This window comes from Anabas testudineus, chromosome 8, assembly GCF_900324465.2.
Source record: "Anabas testudineus chromosome 8, fAnaTes1.2, whole genome shotgun sequence".
NCBI classification, from domain to species: domain Eukaryota; kingdom Metazoa; phylum Chordata; class Actinopteri; order Anabantiformes; family Anabantidae; genus Anabas; species Anabas testudineus.
This window is the reverse complement of record NC_046617.1, coordinates 7563223-7581322: the sequence shown is the minus strand read 5'-3', so window position 1 is coordinate 7581322 and position 18100 is coordinate 7563223. Positions and strand designations below refer to the sequence as shown.

At 39.0% G+C, this 18100-nt stretch overlaps 3 protein-coding genes across 4 annotated transcripts in view; all 3 read right to left on the bottom strand.

Moving 5' to 3' along the window:
* Positions 1 to 5888: 5888 nt before the first annotated feature.
* ndufa4l (NADH:ubiquinone oxidoreductase subunit A4, like) lies at positions 5889 to 7934 on the bottom strand. The gene is made up of 4 exons (XM_026360691.1): positions 7777 to 7934; positions 6959 to 7047; positions 6650 to 6710; positions 5889 to 6184 (listed from the first exon to the last, which is right to left on the bottom strand). The coding sequence occupies exons 1-4, from the start codon at positions 7816 to 7818 to the stop codon at positions 6128 to 6130; spliced, it is 249 nt and encodes an 82-aa protein (XP_026216476.1). The 5' UTR covers positions 7819 to 7934; the 3' UTR covers positions 5889 to 6127.
* A 2125-nt stretch (positions 7935 to 10059) lies between these two features.
* slc35b1 (solute carrier family 35 member B1) lies at positions 10060 to 15638 on the bottom strand. Its single transcript, XM_026362203.1, has 9 exons — positions 15099 to 15638; positions 14076 to 14179; positions 13805 to 13935; positions 13627 to 13657; positions 12969 to 13129; positions 12697 to 12823; positions 11377 to 11483; positions 11063 to 11216; positions 10060 to 10744 (listed from the first exon to the last, which is right to left on the bottom strand). The coding sequence occupies exons 1-9, from the start codon at positions 15221 to 15223 to the stop codon at positions 10692 to 10694; spliced, it is 993 nt and encodes a 330-aa protein (XP_026217988.1). The 5' UTR covers positions 15224 to 15638; the 3' UTR covers positions 10060 to 10691.
* Positions 15639 to 16090: 452 nt separating this feature from the next.
* Positions 16091 to 18100, bottom strand: part of fam117aa (family with sequence similarity 117 member Aa) — a 7401-nt gene continuing 5391 nt past the window's right edge. For both annotated transcript variants that reach the window (XM_026356384.1, XM_026356468.1), the window contains one exon: positions 16091 to 17471. In XM_026356384.1, coding sequence (XP_026212169.1) covers positions 17258 to 17471 — 214 coding nt within the window. In that variant the 3' untranslated portion in view covers positions 16091 to 17257. The remainder of the gene's footprint in view (positions 17472 to 18100) is intronic.

Below are 18100 nucleotides of genomic sequence, written 5' to 3'. Positions count from 1 at the left end.
AGAGTATTCAGGGACCATGTTTGCTCTGAGCTGAGTGCATTTACATGCATCTAATAAATGAAACCAGAACGTTTTGCCATTTGTTTTGTTGTTCCACTTTGTCCCTAATACACGCTTGTTAAATGTCTATTACAAGTGCTTTGTGGAAGATTTTTGTGAACTGCCGGCCATAAAAGTGGCATTTGGTGCCGTGGGTGTTCGTCTGAGCTGGTGAATAAGTGATGCAAGTGAAGGACATAGAGGTGATGGTGGTCAAGGGATGGAGGAAAGTTTGGTGCAGCTGTCTTCTTCAAAATGTCAGTGCTTCGTTTTTTTTTTTTGGAAACGTGCTCGTTCGTCTGTTAAATGTGTGGCTGCAGCCAGTAGCGTGTTAGCTTAGTAAAAACATAAGAAAGAAGGGAAAACAGCAAAAGTCTTTGTAATATTTTCCCAAAAAAAGTGGATTTCTTGCTTTACTTACTTTCTTTGTCAGGTCACACGGCTGCTGACAGACAATGCATTGTTGATTCAAACCACTAGAAACAAAGAAAAGGATTTTTTAATGCTGAAGATGTTCATAATCCATTGTCTGCTTTCTCTTTACTGCTGCTCAGCATGAAGGGACAGTTTTGCTCCCACTATGACTTCCTGCCAAGTCACCAATCACGCCTTTACACACAATGCACACTGATTCGAGTTGGTAAATGTAACAGGATGATAGTTCTGCTCCAGCTTCCAAAGTCATTTCTGCATTTCCTTTATATAGATAAAACTATTAAATGTAATTGTTCACAGTCGGGCTAAGTGGAAGACTGTGGGACACACTGGGGTCCTGAGAGGTTATTCTGATGTTTCGGATGCTGTTTGGATAGTTTGTGGTGCAGTTGGTGGTGTTAGGATATGCTGTTTGGATAGCGTGTGGATGGAGTCTGGTTGCTGGAGTCAGCGTGGCTCTAATCAGCTGTTGGCAGGCGGATGAGTGTGCGGCCTCTCCCCACAGCGGCACCCCGGGTCGAAAGCCGGTTTGAAGTGTAATGATGCCAGCTGCCAGCTCCACCAGGCTGTGAGCGCTAACGAGCTGGCACTGCAGACTGGGCCTCGTCGGCAGCACCTGGAAATGTAGCACACGTTTCACAGGGGCGGGGCCCCACCGAGGCTGTGGAGGGGCCTGCTGGAGACCTGGGACAGCACCGAGAGGCCCGCATCTCTTTGAAGAGCGCCCCAATTTCCATATTTCATTACGCACTGCTGACTGACAAGGCCCAGCCAGATGTTCTATTTTCAGCTATTTAAATTTTGACCTGCTTTCCTATCATGGATGCAAAAACGAAACAGATTTCATCAAAACACAGATGCCAAGGATGATGGGATCTGGGGTGTCTGCTAGTTTTTGTTATTATTCTTCGTGTCTTTTCCGTCCCAGCAAAGCACTGAGACATTTGTTCCTCCTCAGATTGACATGTATGTTTTTATTACAGCCGTTTGGTTGACAGTCTGCTCTGAGGTGTTCGCTGTCTTGCTCAAGGACACTTTAATAAGACACATGGTTTGTTTCAGGGATCAAACCTCAGACCTTGTATTTATGAGACAGTGGGTAACCATCCAGCCAGACCAGCACTCCTAAATTGGCTCCCAAAGTGAGAGATACATGCTCTGTAACACCACATAAAGCATGCTCGCCCGGCTCTCCGTCCCTGAGATATTGAGGATGATTAATTTTCGTGGTATTCTTGTTGAAATGGCTGTTAAATTGCAGCGTCCTTACTCAATCCCTCATGGAAAAATACATCGACAACCCTGACCTTTTTGTGCATCTGCTATAAATGGCACTTTGTCATCCTGAGTGACCAAACTCAAGGATCAATGTGATTTTGTTGGAATAAAATTTCTACAACGAACTCGCTGTGTGCTGCCTGCCTGTGTGTGCGTGTGTGTGTGTGTGTGTGTGTGTGTGTGTGTGTGTTAGTGTGTGAAAACTCTGGAAAAGGGAGAAGAAGGGAGAAAAAAAACAACACGGGGTGAAAACACAGCAGGAATGAGTGGAGAGCAGCTCTGAGTTGAAAACCAGAGGCAACAAATCAGCAAAAAATCAGAGGAAGAAAGGTTTTCTCAACCCAACTCCCATCAAGGGAGGGAAAGCAGTTTATTCCTTCAGCAATAAAACCGCTTCTGTGTCTGTGAATTAGTCTGACTGACTGAAAACACAAAAGCAATGTTGGTGCATTCCAGAGGCGATACTGGCATCAGTGGATAGAACGTATCGCCCTGTGTGTCTTGTCCTGTGATGTGGATTACTGTTGGCTTCATTCTGTGTGAAACATCTGTGAAATAAAAATCCAACCTGGGAGTTTCTATCTGAGCCCACTGCAGATGTTTAACCTGTCTATACACAGTGTGCACATTCACCCTCTCAGCGGAGAGTGGAAACACAAGCTAAGATAAGGCGAGATAATCTTTTAGGGTTTAGCGGCAACAGCCCACACTATATCATAACACACAGTGCCTTTTAACACAAATGGACATAAAACTGTTCTTTCATAACAGAGTGAAAACTGATCTGCACAGAGCAAAATAAATTAATTCAAAATATCACACTGAAAATAAGTGATCGCATAAATACTCGCCCCGTTGAAAGTTTTACAGTTCTGTGGCTTAGATGGGAAAAGACCGTGCGTTCAAATTAAAGGTGAATCAATTCTAACAGCTTTGAAGATGAAGAAGTCTTTGTTTTCAGGTGATGGAGCTGTGGAAGGAAAAAAGTTGATTTTCTTGGCAGTGATGGTTTCACACTGATATTAAAAAAAAGCAGTCATTCCAGCGAGCTAAATGTCATCTGCATTGGCACGTAATCCTCGTGGCTAAAGTGAAACTGTGGTAATATCACAGTAATCGCAGTGATAAAATTAAAGCACTCAAGTTACAAACACCTGAAAAGAGAAATTCTTCAGTTAACGTCAGCCAGATACTGCAGGGTGTCCGACCTCTCAGACTATTACACACTTTGCTCTTGATGTGATCTTTGTTGGCCGGTAACAGTACATTCAATGTAATGAAATGAATAAATTCATGTTTGATAATTACATTTCCCAGAAATAATATTTTTCAAGTGGGCATGGATCAAAATGAACAAGACCTGAACATTTTAGTTTTTTCATTTTAGTAATAATTATTCGCGTTACCATCAGCATCATGTTCATTAGTCTTTAATAGTACTTGTATATATACCTAGTACTTCTACTTGACTTAAAAAATGTACATCCACTTGTCCAGAGGAGTTTTTTGGGCATGTACTACTATTTTATTTAGCATTGAGTTTGTGTACTCCTGCCACCCCTGTCAACCAGCACTCAGGAGGGAGGCTAACAACAGAGCTGAATATTTTCCAAAAGCACTGATAATCTCAGAGGTTCACATACTTTTGGCACACACACAGATTTGAAAGATGTAAGATCATGTAAGATTAGTACATGAATAAACAAGTATAATTTTCTGCTTATTTGTTTAATTAGGTTCCCTTTAATCTATTTTTAGTAGGTTTAGGTTGTACTTATGTAGAAATAGGGTTCACAAACAAACGCATGCATCGTTATACATTTAATATACATAATATATAATATCGTTATACATTTACTGTTCATTACAAAGAAAATCACAATTGTATTATACGTGACAGGTCAAGTCAACTTTTAACTAAGCAATAAACAGATATGTATTTGAATGTGGGTGGAAGATCCTGCAGGTTGATCAGATCTATTAATCATACTTCTCCTGCACTCCCTTTGAAAATCACACAGGCACCATGAAGATGCTTTACTAAGGACTTTGTTAGTATGAATGGTGCAGAAGTATCAGCACTCCCCCGTTTCTGGACTACCTGACCTTTGGCATGACCTTTAGAAGACAATTTGCAGCACCAGCTATCGCCTTGTGCCTTGCTTCACATTATTTTTCCCTCATTATTTTTTCAGTGCTACTTTTGCAGTGCAGGAGAAAAGGGCTGGATTCAACGGAGGGGTGAGAGGTCAGGAGGAGGAGGGTAAGGATGCAGGTCACATTGGCTCCATACTGACTGTCCAGCCAGTGTCGTCAGAGAATTCACTGCCACAAAGCCATTTGATCTCTGAACCCTTCAGCTGTCTGTCAAACGCTGACCCTCAGTGTTGCCTGTTGTTTATTCTGGCAATTAGGAGAGTTCCTCCCATCAATGTGCCAGACAGGGGACACAGAGCTTTAATGTTCAACAAAACACTTCACACACAAAGAAAAGTCAACAAGTTAACTTCTCTTTAACTGTGATGGACACTGTTTGTCCAGCTCTTTCATTAATCCTTGTATATTTTAATACTTCTATTATGAATCTTCTACTTTTGCATTGTTTATTTTTATGTGTGAAGGATGTGTTGCTAATTGCTTGTTTCAAATGCTATTTTTATGGAGAAATATTTTGAAGACAATATTAAAATGCTTCATTTTGAAGTGAAGATTGGTGTATACAGCTGGAACAAGTCTTTATTTTAAGGCATTTATTATTCAGGTGTAGCAAAAGTGACTTAAAAAAATAATTGGTGCAAAAAATGTACATTTTTCAGTTAAGAGAGCCTATAAATTGCCTGAGTATCAAATTTTCACAGTCTTGATCATCTTTATTGTAAACACACTCAATGGAAAACTCTAGGTTGCATTTACATCCAAATTCTATTTGCAATTTAATAATAATCAAGTATCCTGGTTGTTACTGTTTTAATAAACTGAATTCAAGATCTGTGAAATTTGAATTATTTCAAGAAGGATGCGTTTTTGGTTGGTTGGTACAGAAACAGAAAACTAGCAGCAGCATGAAATAAGGTACAAAACACTATTTTCTTGATTTCACAGTGATTTCGTTTTTCCCCGTCATCACGGTGTTTGCTGTCCAGCCTCACAGCATGTCACTGGCTCTCATTTTGCTTCTATTAAGATGAAAATCACAGGTTCCATCAACAAATACATATGTAGGAAAATAAATGACATTTTTATTTCCTAGAACGTATTTGAACTGATAGTTATTTAGAGGGGGCTGAGTACTTACAGCCAACAGAATAAAGCACTGTTACATGCTGTGCCAGAAGTTAATTTTCATTCCCCGGGTGAAAAGGGAAAAAAAGATACGTGTGAAGCGTTCTAACCGCGGTGAGGCTAGGTGAAGATTTAGACGTGGGCTTCTATTCAAATATGAAGGTCTCCTTGACATTTTCTACTCTGCGTTGGCTGCTCATCCTTGTCGCATTTCTCCAAGCTGCAGATGGAACAGCACGACCTGTTGACATTTACAAACTCATCTGGCTGAGAGCGATGGCATTCTATAAGGAGAAACAACTCCTAATGTCCCATCACAGAGTCCTGTTTAAGCTGCTCCGAGTGTAACACTGGAACATGTTTCTACTTTCAACAAACAGAAGTCATCCTTTCCGGGAAGAGAGTCGTGTTACTGATATTTGCCCTTCAGGAATCTGTAATTAAAGCATTTTCTGAAAGTTTAATAAAATTGGCCAGGCAGCAGGGAGCAATTAAACTGGAAAAAGGTGGAGGGGCTCCATATCTTTCAGACTGCCTCTGCTGCCACCAGAGGGAGTCCACTGTTCAAATGTAACCAGACACCATTTCACTATTTATGAGATAAAGCTCTGGCCATCAGCCATGGATAGTGTCGCACTTAACTCACCAGGAGCTGGGTTAAGGCAGTAAAAAGAATGAAAGGAGGTAAACAAAGCCTGTATAGCAACAGCAGAGCATGACATAAATGCAAAGCGTGTGGAATGTGGTCTAGATGGTAATGCAAAAATGTATGTGTGATATGCTTTTAAAAGTGAGATAAAATTAAAAGAAAATAAACATTAACCTAAAGTCAAGCATATGGAAGACAAATAAAATAAATCAAACGGGTTCTTTTCTCTGTATGGAGGAGAAAAGACTCCTACTTTATTGACAATCACTCAAAATGAGATTTCAGCAACACAATTTTGAAAAGCCAATGTGATGCAATGAGAAAAATTAAATATGAACCATTGTGCGGGTTTCGCCTCTGCATCACTCAGGTTCCCCAAAAAGTTGAAAGTGGGGTCGTGCGGATCAGCTCATTTTTGTGCTTTTGGTCCAGCAGATGTTATCTTTAGAAGTCAGGACGGTCCTTCTTCAGCTTGCTGTAGTCCATGTTGACTGCATAAAACTGAGAATAACAACTGTTAGATCATAGGGAAAACACAGACTTCACATAAAAAAAAAAAATGCATAAAGGGTGAAAGAATTATGCCATGTTTTGTCAGAAAATATTTAAATTTCATTAAAATTATTCATATCTGTTTGCAATTACATAAAAAAAAAAACTTTGGCAATATATGTGCCATCATCGTGCATTCTGCACATTTATTGTAGAGAATAGAAAATAATAGTTTTATGTCCATTTATTACCATTACTTTTGATGAAGTGTGAACAGTTAATGACTTCATCAGATTTGTTACTACAAGTCAGCATTAAGCAGATTATGGTATTTGACTAATCTAGTTGAAGGAAATAAGCCATGGTTTGGCAAAGATCCATACCACAATCCCTGAATGCAACCACCTTCAAGCTGCAGCAAAGAAAGATCATGAGTGTAACACTGCATGATTATTAGAAGAGACTGAAGCACACCTTGTACTGATCATTTGGACCAAGCTTGTTCCAGGGCTCTGGGTTGTTCTTCTTATCCCAGCTGCAAAAGAAAAAAAAACAAAAACACACAATAGGCATTATTTTATAGAAGATGCTGCATCAGCCAGACATGGACAAAACAGTAATAGATTCAGGCATAGTCAAAATAACTCAAATAACTCAAACATTAAGTCTGATCTAATGTTCATACAACATGCAACACAAACCCACTTGTTATTTTGGAAAAGGGCAAAAGTAAATGGTAAAAAATAAAGATTCAAGGTCTTTTGTGCTGACTGGTGTCCTTACCAGACATCAGGGTTTCTCAATCCCAGACGAGCAAGGTACAACATGGACATGGTTGCTCCTCCACCGATGAAGATGAAGAGGGGGATAAGCTGTAAGTGGCAAACAGGTAGGTAAGAAATCTTTATCAACGTAATGGCAAACTGCTCAAGGAGAAACTGCAACAGTAAACAAACTGCTGACGAATTGTGTATTCAAAATACACTGGCTGCACAACTAAGCAGAGAAAAATAACTTGCAAATGTAGATGATGGTGACTATTTAATATCTTAAACCCAGCTTGAGTTCACTATGTTTTGGTAAATACATGTTGACGTGTGTTGAGATCAAACTATTTAAAGCAACATATGTTTAAAGTTGTATATTCTTCAGCTCATCGCTTCTTAACTACTTTAATAAGCTATGTCAAGGAGGCTGTGCGGTTTAAACGAACTAGAAGTTGTGGTAAGAGATGCTACTTTCCAACCTGCTAGCTAACTAGCAGCTGCTATTTTTAGCTTCGCAGACCCCCTTTGCTAATAATCTTGAGAGAAGCCGTGACCCGTGAAACCAAATCACCAAATGCAAAGAAAATCTGACTTCATGTGGCACCGGGGAATGTGTTGTAAACTGTTACATATACAACTTAATGATTATTAATTTCTCATGACATATTTATACAAGACCAACTTGTCAAAGTCAGTGCGGTCAATGTCAGAGTATTAGCCTGCTAAAGCTAACGAGTTCAGCTAAGCTAAGTTAGCCATAAAAATCCACTCATACTGGGGAAAAAAACACCTCCAAAACGAGGCTTTCTTGATGGTAAATGCGCTCTTACTTACAGACGGGTGAGATCTAAGCTGTTTACGGACCACGGCGAACATGTTGAAGTTTGTTGAGCTTGGCTAATCTCAGTGTGTACAAAATGAACAGGTTTAGGAAGAGCTGTGCTGAAACGCTGCGAGACGAGGCGGAAGAAAGACCGAGGAGCCTCAAATAGGCTGCTATCCATAATGCCTGATCGACAGAGAAGAAAACACAACACTGTCAATTATTAAACGTACTATGTAGGGCATTCACGTCATACTGCACGTTATATACCTATTATGTTTATATATTATTATCATTAAAATGCTGTGGCGCTTCAGTGTTTATTCCCACGCAGTATTTTATTCTGGCAAAACTAAAGCTGTTGTCATGTCGCCACAATCGCCAGTTTTTACCCCAAAACAAAAAGCACCCGTCACTCTGTCACATGTTTAAAAAGTGGGCTCACTAAAAAGAAAAAGATAAACTCTTCTTATTTTGACTTTACATTTTATTTAATCACTCCCTAAATATTAAATCAATCAAGATTTCCTATAAAAATCCTCTTAGCCTATAGAATTTTTTTTCATGGCATGTATTTCAGTATCTATGTTATATTTAGATCAATAAGTTCATTATAAATATGACACTATTTCATTAATTCCTATTTGACGAGAACATGCTACAATAAATTCACTCAACCATGTAAGATCAACATTTTCTTGAGGCATATGTTACAAGGAGAGTGGTCAATACCAAGTCGATACCAAAACAAACCACCATGCTTCTGAACATTATAAGGGAGAATAAAAACACATAGAAATGAATGAAATTAATATTTTGGTTGAGCAATAGTAGAAGAAAAGTAATCAACAGGAGGTCTGACCCTGCAGCTATCTTCAAATGAGCCACTCACTACAGGGTGACCTGGTACATAACCTGGACAAACACTGCACCACTTTATACACATTATTAAAGTGAAACTTTACTATTATGCACAAATGTACCTCAAAATATCATCTGTGTGTAGCTTTTTGACAAAGAAACTTTCTGTCAATGTAAAAACTGAAGCTGCACAAATCCTGCTTTATTATTTTTGTAAGAAACAATGAATATGAGGTAGCTCAAGAAGAGACCTGTTTTAAAAGTGTCTCTATCCAAAAATAGAGTACAAGAAAAAGTATGTGAACCAATTTTGTGATTTTCTGCATTGATTTGTCGTAAAACATCATCATCATCATCTACGTCAAGAGTATTAACAAACTTTCACAAACTTCAGGTGTGCAGCACTGTTCTTTTTAGTAAGCAGCAGCTTCCTTCATGGTGTCCTGCCACAGACACCCTGCTTGTTCAATGTTTTTCCTAATGTGGACTCATGAACACAGATGTTATGCCTGTTCCAATGATGCCTTCAAATCTTTGGCTGTCTGTCTGGGTTGTTTCTTTATCTCCTTGATGAGTGTTTGTTGTGCTCTTAGTGTCATTTTGACTGGCTGCCCACTTCTTAGTAGAGTAGCCACAGTGTCCCAAAGTGTCTCTATTTGTAGATTGTTTTCCTAACTGGTGACTTTCTAAAGTCTTTGACATCACTTTGTAACCCTTTCCAGGTTTATGTAAATAAACATTTCCTGATTGTAGATCCTCTGAAAGCTCCTTTTAGTGAGGCATGGCTCACATAAGTGTAGGCACATTATTTATATCATTATATTTGTTAATACTCCACATAGATGAAGATCAGTTTTCTGCATTATGACAAATTAATGTATATATATATATATATATATAGATAGATAGATATATATATTATAATTATTGATGGATAAATGTGTAAAGGTGGTTCTAAGTTGAACTACTTTAAGCACTGAATGATTTAACATTACACTTACTTGCACTGTAAAGTGCCTTGAGAAGAAATGTGCATCTGCAGAGTAACTGGTTGTTACAGTTGTCAAATAAATGTAGTGTCTTTACTGAATTAAACCCTAAGCATAAAGTCTACTTAATATTTGAGTACTTTCCACCACTGGCCAGCACAGTCACGGTTTTTAAAACAACAGGTCAAAACTACATGTTAGTTTCCTTTCTTTTGCTTTTTAAAACACAAAGTGTGGTAATATACTTTGTATTTTACATTAAACAAGTTGGCTTCCTGATACATAATCCACTGGTTGATTTTAACTTGTAATATTCATTAGGTGTTTTAAAAAGAGCCTTTGTTGCCTATTTTACAGCCATTTCCAACCAGCTGTACCCAAGTAGAAATGGACTAATAAACAATCAATTCAAGTCTGTGTCATAAAAAGAAAAGCACCATGAAATATCACAAGTTCCCTTTTATGGCAAGTTGTTTTCAACTTGTACAAAATTAAAGTAAAAACAATTCAATTGTAAGATTGCACATAACAACAGTTAATATTTTATAAATGGCATGATACTTGGCTAATTTGTGGCCAAGAAATAAACTACATATGTAATAATGATACATATTCAAGCAACAATTTGTAAACAAGCCTTATTTGGTGGTAGGTTCTTCAAATAAATGCTGGAAATGTCTTAGGCGTTGTTTGGTTCCACTTCGTCCATGGTGAGCTGGTTTTAGAAAGTATAGGGATTTGCCTATTTTCCACCTGTGAAATTTCAGCCAGTCGAAATTCGTCCACAAAGTTAAGGTAGCTTGTGGTCAAAAAAAAGGATGTTAATGGCTGGTTGCAGGCCACTCAGGACTTGATCCCAAGTACAACATCTCTTCAACGTCCCTTCGTTACAGTATATCTACAGTACACAACTAAAGCTGCATTTGAAAACTGACAACTCTCTTTTAAATTCAGTTAGAAATGTGACTGTACTTCATCATCATGTGCATATACAGTATACATGAAAAGGATGTCTTATGAAAATAAGATACTAGCTATAAAGTATTTGCATTTGTTCAGCAGTGTTTCCAGCTGTTTTAGTGTGTTGTCTTCTTTGGAGTTTTTCCAAATTTAGCATCCAGTCCGAGACCTAAAGTAAGAAAATCAAAAATGTGACTAATGAGCAATAGAAAACCTCAGTGACCAAACAAATATAATTCACACTCTGGATTTAACCATCAACCAAATAGCTTGTGTGGGTAGCATAAGTATTCCCCAACTGGACACAATCGTTTGTTATAACAAAACACAAGAAAGTAGCTTTTAGGCTATAGCTGACGTTTTTTTAAGCATTTCATAGTGATAATCTGCAACCAATTATACAGTGATACACTGCATTTATGAGAAAAATGTCAGATCACCGAGTAAAGGTAGGAGGAAAAGGTGTTAAGCCAGAACAAATTCTCACCGAGAAACACTAGAATGGTGCCAACCCACTGCATCGTACTCATGACATTTCCAAACAAGATCACTGAGCCAAGTATGGTGAAGAACTTCCTCGTGGTGGTGATGATGGAGCAGGTCAGGGGGCCGAAGTACACCACGGTCATAAAGATAAAGGTCTGGTGAATTATTGAGAAAATAGTGAGAATTTAATTTCAATATGCCATCAGGAAGAAGAATTTATTGTATATTTTCATTAAAGTACGAACATCACAATAAAACATTCCCATTCTTTCATGCAACTACACTGTCCACTGATCAGTCCTTCCATTCACCCACCTGGCCTAAAGCACTGGTCAGTCCAAACAAAAGGATATTGTAGAAGATGCTCGGGTGGCGCTCGATAAAACTCAGAAACTCCCATACCTCTCCTGTCCACAACACGGCTGAGGGAAGAGAAGTAGCAAGCAGTGACAGAGACAGAAAAGGAAAATGTCATTACAAAACATAACTCACGTCACATTTTCCCTGCCTTAGTTTCCTTGTGCTTGACACTGACGTGCTGAGAAAATTAGATCAGTGTTTTTAGTGGACGTGTAGCTCCACCATGTGGTTGAATACAGTATCAACAGGGAGGTGAAGTTGTGGAGGTGTATAGACTCGTAGGAGTGAAGTATCCTCAGAAATACCAGCACTTCATAACTACTGAAGGCAGATTTTCTAATCAAGGCAGCCAGCGTGGGTATGTGAACAGATTTTAATACAACCTAGAAGTGAACCACACATTTGTAAAAAGCAAACAACATTTTTAAAATGGAATACGGTCTATAATCGTGGGAAGCAGATTTGCAGTAGAGATAGAAACATACTCAGAGATACCAAGTACTTGTTTATTTTAAGAATTATAACTCTCTCTTTATTATGAAGACCATTAGTGCCTCATCTTAAAGACCCCTTTTATTATTTTGTGTTTGTTTCATGTGCCTTACTTTTTACCATAATATTGTTACTTCCTCACAGAACTGAGGGCTTTAAGGTAAGAGATTCCTTATCTACAACGATACCACTGAACACCTAACTAAATGAATGGGTTTTTGGCTTTTAAAAGCACTATTTATTGTGTATGATTTACTGTGACATTATATATGAACACGACTAATAAATTTAATAAGCCCAACAGCATGTCACAGTTCAACTGTTAATATAACAACACTTTCAAGTGATTGTTGATTGTGAGCTGTTTAGTGGCAGCTTAAGTAAACCAGCAAAGAAACAAAACTCAAGCATAACTTGATTTCGACCTCCTGCTAAAATCAGATATGTAACTGGAAATGACATAGGGCAGTGGTGAACTTTTAAAGTGACAAATCATAGTTTTAGATCAAAGTTGGTCATGTGATGTGCATTATAGCAACAGACTGAAACAGAGAAAGCTTTGCATCAGGATGTTCAGTGCCAGTGTTTGTGTTTCATGCAGCTTTATTCTGGCAGCACTGAACCATATGAAGGTGATTTAGCTCATTAGTCTGTTTCCTCTAGCTGCAGGTGTGCCAGTCGGTGTAACGGACTGACGTAGTTTTGGTTGGGACAAAGTTGCCAGCACTCCATGGCACATATTTGGTTAAGAAGTGAGTCTGTCAGAGAGCACAGCGGCCTCACCTAATCCAAGCACAAGAGTGGACCACATGTTGATGTTCAGCATCATGTGGTTGGCACCGGTCTGGAAGCGAGCCCTCATGTGGTCCTGAGCCACACCAGTCAAACCGTCCAATGTCAGAGAGACCAGCTATGACAAAGCACAAGACACATACAAGCAATGAGGTAAACGCCATTCCAAATATCACAGTTGAAGAGAGAAGCAAACTGAAAGCCGACATGAGAGTAATTTAATAATAAACGTGAAACCGAGGGATTATAAAAGGTAAACTCACCAGGAGAATCTCTCCAAAGCCAAAAACGTGGTCATCTGCTACATGTGAGCTCTTGTTGGGTTTGTAGAGGAACAAAGCCACACCACTCACAATCAGCAGCACACACAGGTACTTAGCCAAAGGGTACTTCTTCCTCAGTATTGTAACACCAAGGATCATCACTGAAACAACATCATGAATCACTTAAACTCATGCATCATGTAGACAGTTTACAGCCATGAGAGTGGAACATATGGATGTGTTTGTGTCAAAAGATAACTATAAGTGGTGACACATAACCTTTGCGTACAACTAGACCATACTGTAAGCCTGCAACACACGCTCTCCTCTCCACACATTTGCAAGACATTTAGTCAATATTTACCCAAACTGTAGATAGTCCTGAAACTTGCATTGAAACAAAACTTAGCTTCGGAGTACTTATACTATTGGTAAGTATGTGTTGAACTGCCGCTGGTTGTTCCATGAGTGTTTTTACTTACTCAGTGCTTGTTTAAATTTGGAGCATATAGTGTGTAGATTATAAACACAAACACTGACTAATTTTAAATGTAGTCTCTTGATCATTTAAATGTTATATTTCTAAAAATCACACATGGATGTGATATGCAGAAATCGTGATATGAAGGCTGAAAGCACATCACAAAATCTGATTTACCTGGTATCGGCTTGCAGGATTTCCCCAGTACCTAGCACACAACAAAAAGATCACTTTAGGATACAGTACAGCAGCACCAAGCACTGATGATAAACAACTAAACCCATAAGAACTAAGTTAACCAACTATGCCCCCTCCCCTCCCCCCCCCTGCTCCTACTTAATAGAGAAAGACCCACCTGTGTGGGATAGTTGACATACTGAAGCGCAGAATTACTGGACACCATAGCTCCAACATAAGAGAGGGAACACAAACCATAGATCCAGCTCTTGGTGTGGTCCTGCTTGGAGCTCTCAAAACACTGAATCACTGATGATTAAAAAGGAAGCTATTCTTAGTAAAAGACATCAAAATCTAATAAATGTGCAACTTAAGATACGTTTTCATTTATTTTTTTACATGAACCATTTTTGTTTGTGTAGTGACTCATCTGTAAAACACATACTCACAGATCTTAGCAAAAAAAGCACTGATGATACACTGGATCAAGACCAGTGTCCGGGCGAATTTGAACTTCTCCCTCTTGTCTCCTTGCCCATAATCACCTCGAGTGCTGGAAAATTCAGAGAAAACCACACTGTGTTGAATGCAGCACAGACAATGAATGTGAAACGGAAGTAGTTTTCATTAGTTTACTTGGCAGAAGCAAGATTAGGAGCAGCATCATTAAAGACTGGAGCTCTCCAAACTGAGAAAAGGTCCTTCAGAAACAACATGCCGTAGTGCATTAAATTACAACTGACAGGGCGGGATGATGACATTTACTGGGATCATTTTATGGCTGCTTTCTTTCTTGCTTGCTTACTTACATGCTGGTTACTTTACAGTAATCAGCATATAAAGGTTGTTCACTAACAAAATATAGCACATGTAAATTATTGGGGTTGGGGGTTTGTAATAGGGCAGCTGCTCGAAACCAGATACTCTCTTGTGACTAGGAAACAACATACCATCTGTGTCATGCATCAATGTGCGATATGCAAGAGGGTGCACTGCCCTAAGTTCACTTACCCTTTGTAGAGAAACATAAATAGCCATTATGACTTGCTAATGTGTTACAGACGCACATTTGATTAAGATATGAAAGTTAATAACGTTATAAACGTCTATAACAAAGTATTTTTCCATCTACGAGGAAAAAATACACAACAAATGCGCTGGAAGTACAAAAAGAGACAAGTTAACTTAGTTTTACCGTTAAGTACTTTGCATTTGTAATAGTGACAACTTTGAAGACTTATTTTTAAAACTTGGTTTTGTCATCGGTTTATAAATTTTGGCCTAAACACAAGTGTTTGCATCATGTCTAGATTTACCAAATGAAAAATTTATTTCAGTGATTAGGGAAAGTGGCATACTTTAGAGGAACACTGCAAGTGAACTTTAAATTCACACATTTTTAAACTGAGTTTGGCACAAGACAAAGCGACATCTGTATCTATACATCCACAAGGCACATAACAGTTACTCACATTGTCTCTTGTAATATTCCGTAATAAAAGTAGCACACAAAAACTCCAATAAAGCAAACGATGAACCGTATCCTCATATTGTCCCACAGCGAGGCTTGTTTCGCTGCTCCCTTTCCCCCAGCCATACTGCCGTCCACCAGCCCGGGTATGGTAACAGACACCGCTCCGCTCCCCGCGCACCTAGCGCCGACGTCCCGCTCCACTATAGCCGATATGACGAGCCTGCAAACAGTGCTCGCGTTTTCACGTTAGCTGTGTTTTTTTTTTTTGTAGCAGCTGGAGGTTTAGCTGGTAAATAAAAAAAAACACTCCTGGACACCTTTGTTGTTACCGGTCTTCAATACTATTTGGAGCTGCACAGACTCATGTCATCATTGACAAAAATGTTTTTATCCCGACGTGTCCAGATGTCTTCTCAGGGGAGAAAAGACGTAACATCAGCAGCCTCCCATCCCCACCTGTGAAGACGAACCGTCAGGTGAGTGAGTTCGTGTTTTCGTCGAGAAATTAAAGCTTAGAATTAGAGAGGAAATGAGCTAAAGCTAAAAGACCCTGCTGGTGTCAACAACCAAGCCTGACCAGTGACAAATGGTTTAACAAACTAAATATTGGACACAAACACATGACGATGTGTTTAATGAGACTCCATCAATCAGTTGCCCCCAAAAGCAACAGCTGTGCTAAATGTTCTTCTTATAATTAACTTTTATTGAACGCGTATTGTGATGTGGCAGCTATAAGGACAGCTATTACAAAACATGAGGTCCTTCTTTTAAAAATGTCGCACGTCTTTTTGTCGTCCTAGGATGTGGAGGAAACTGATTGGTCCATGTAAGACACTCACGACCAATCACAACCCACGTCTGGGTGAAAGAAGGTGGGGTTATAATTTCAAAACCGCAAATCAACGTGTCACGTGCTGATATAAGCACAGGGAGGAAAAATATAAATATTAACAAATATAAATATATAATAAACATTATAAATATTAATAATGTATTTAAACCAGAACTGTTTATTTTCTTCCCAATATGAAACAACACACTGAACATGTTATCTGTTTTTTAACCCCACAAAGTAAGGAAATGGTTGAAATACATTTGAGAAATATGTAGAATAAAAAAAACAATAGGTGTTTTCATGAGCTTTTTATGCTTATGTTATGAACTCTTATGATGTGATAACTTGTATGGGATTACGCTGACAAAATATCAATTTGCCAAGTAACTCACACAGAGTTAATCAACTTTTTAACAACATTTTAAAGCCAAAACCACAGAATCCAAAGAGGATGACATGGACAAAAACACAGTGTAACACACTCAAATCACTTCCTTAAACTTAAAAAAAAATTGCAATCGCAATTTGGTTAGAACAATGCCTGCTGTAGGCGAGTAAAGCTAATAAAATGTCCATTCCTGCATTTAGACCACACCAGAGTAAACAGAAATGCAAATCCATTTCTTTAGTGAATACAAAAACAACCTCATAACTTACTTACAAGGATACAAAAATAGATATCTTTCTAGAAATACAGCTGTAGAAAAGTAAGCCATTGTAAACTAAAAATATTTCTCTTCAAGATAAAGGCTTTATGAAATTTCAAGAACAAATCCATCAAGTACGTTTTTCAGTGACGTCTCTCAAATTAATTATGAACGTTAATCTAACGCTTTACTAAAACACAAATCAGTACTAAAGGATACTATGACAGTAATACTTGAATTTTAAGTGCATGGGGACTCTGAAATGACGTACTTTGACATCCCTCACACACTACAGTCTTTCTTTGAACTGCTGACAATTAAAAAACACACAAGAAAAGAACGATGTCAAAAACATTTCCAACATTTCATTTGTCACCTCATAGACCAAATGGTGGAGTAAAAGGACAACTTAAGTACCGATGAAGTAAATATCAGCGCAATCAAATCATCCTTCAGGCAAAGCAGTCAGATTTTTACATCATATTTAGTTTAAAGAATGAGGAGACCAAACACTTACAATCACAAAGTCTCTTACTTTGATCACAGTGATCACGTTATGTTACAGCAGTGATGAGGACAGGAATACGATAACACGCCTCATACAAAATCCTCTCCCGATCTCAGCAGAGCAAGTGCGGGTTCTGTCCTGAGGAGCTCTGCTCAGATATACACCTACTGCATGCCCAGGTGTCTGGTAGGAGAGGCCTGACCTGGGCCGCCGGTGACAGGAGACACAGACAGGCCACGGAAGAGGAGGTCCATGGAGGGCAGGAGTGGCTTCAGAAGACTGACGGGGCAGAAAGCAGAGCCTCCGTGGGGGGTGAAGTTGACTTTATTGGGGTCAGGACAAGATGGTTGGAGCAGAGGTTCATCCTGACAAGCAGACCTGGAGGTAAAGAGACAGAGAGAGTGAAGAGGCCAGTAGCATTCAGATTGCTCGTTTGTTATTTTCATGATGCAGATGTTTGTAACCTCCTGAAATGACAATCCGAGGTGGATGCTCTGTGAGGCCAGACGTGAGGAGGTGACAGGTGGGAGTACTCAACTACTTTACTTATTGTCATGTCTAAAGATAAGTGCATTAAGAGGAGAGCGGTAGCCTCATTTCTTTTACAGCAGGCGTTTTACCTATTCACATGTGGCGGTCAGCTGCAAGCTGTGGTTGTTCAAAGGTCAAAGCTGACCTAAACAGGACAGGACTGAACTACAGTGGACAATAAGGACCGTAGGGTGCCAACATGGCCTGAGGATACATCTCTTGGGCAGGAGTAAGCAGGAAAAAAGAATCGCTGCCGACACTTAACCATACCCTGAATACAACCTGTTCCAACATGTTCCCCAGGGTTGGTGCTACAGAAGGTTTTATGCTAAAACATCCAGACACAATAATAGTTTCTCTGTACACAACATCAAAGCAAGGGTTCTTAATACTGTATGGACACAGTATCTTCTGAAATACACAGAAGTTTGATTTTAATCAAACTTCTTTTTAAGTTGGTAAACAGTAGCTGAATT

What these genes read in the sequence shown, in the direction of transcription:
- slc35b1 (XM_026362203.1), bottom strand. Translation starts at nt 15,223, where the DNA reads ATGGCTGGGGGAAAGGGAGCAGCGAAACAAGCCTCGCTGTGGGACAAT. An exon ending in ATCCTGCAAGCCGATACCAG is followed by an intron (nt 13,130 to 13,626) that starts GTAAATCAGATT and finishes ATGTTGTTTCAG; the next exon opens with TGATGATCCTTGGTGTTACA. An exon ending in CACCATTCTAGTGTTTCTCG is followed by an intron (nt 10,745 to 11,062) that starts GTGAGAATTTGT and finishes TTCTTACTTTAG; the next exon opens with GTCTCGGACTGGATGCTAAA.
- ndufa4l (XM_026360691.1), bottom strand. Translation starts at nt 7,818, where the DNA reads ATGTTCGCCGTGGTCCGTAAACAGCTTAGATCTCACCCGTCT. An exon ending in AGCTTAGATCTCACCCGTCT is followed by an intron (nt 7,048 to 7,776) that starts GTAAGTAAGAGC and finishes TGCCACTTACAG; the next exon opens with CTTATCCCCCTCTTCATCTT. An exon ending in GTCCAAATGATCAGTACAAG is followed by an intron (nt 6,185 to 6,649) that starts GTGTGCTTCAGT and finishes TGTTATTCTCAG; the next exon opens with TTTTATGCAGTCAACATGGA.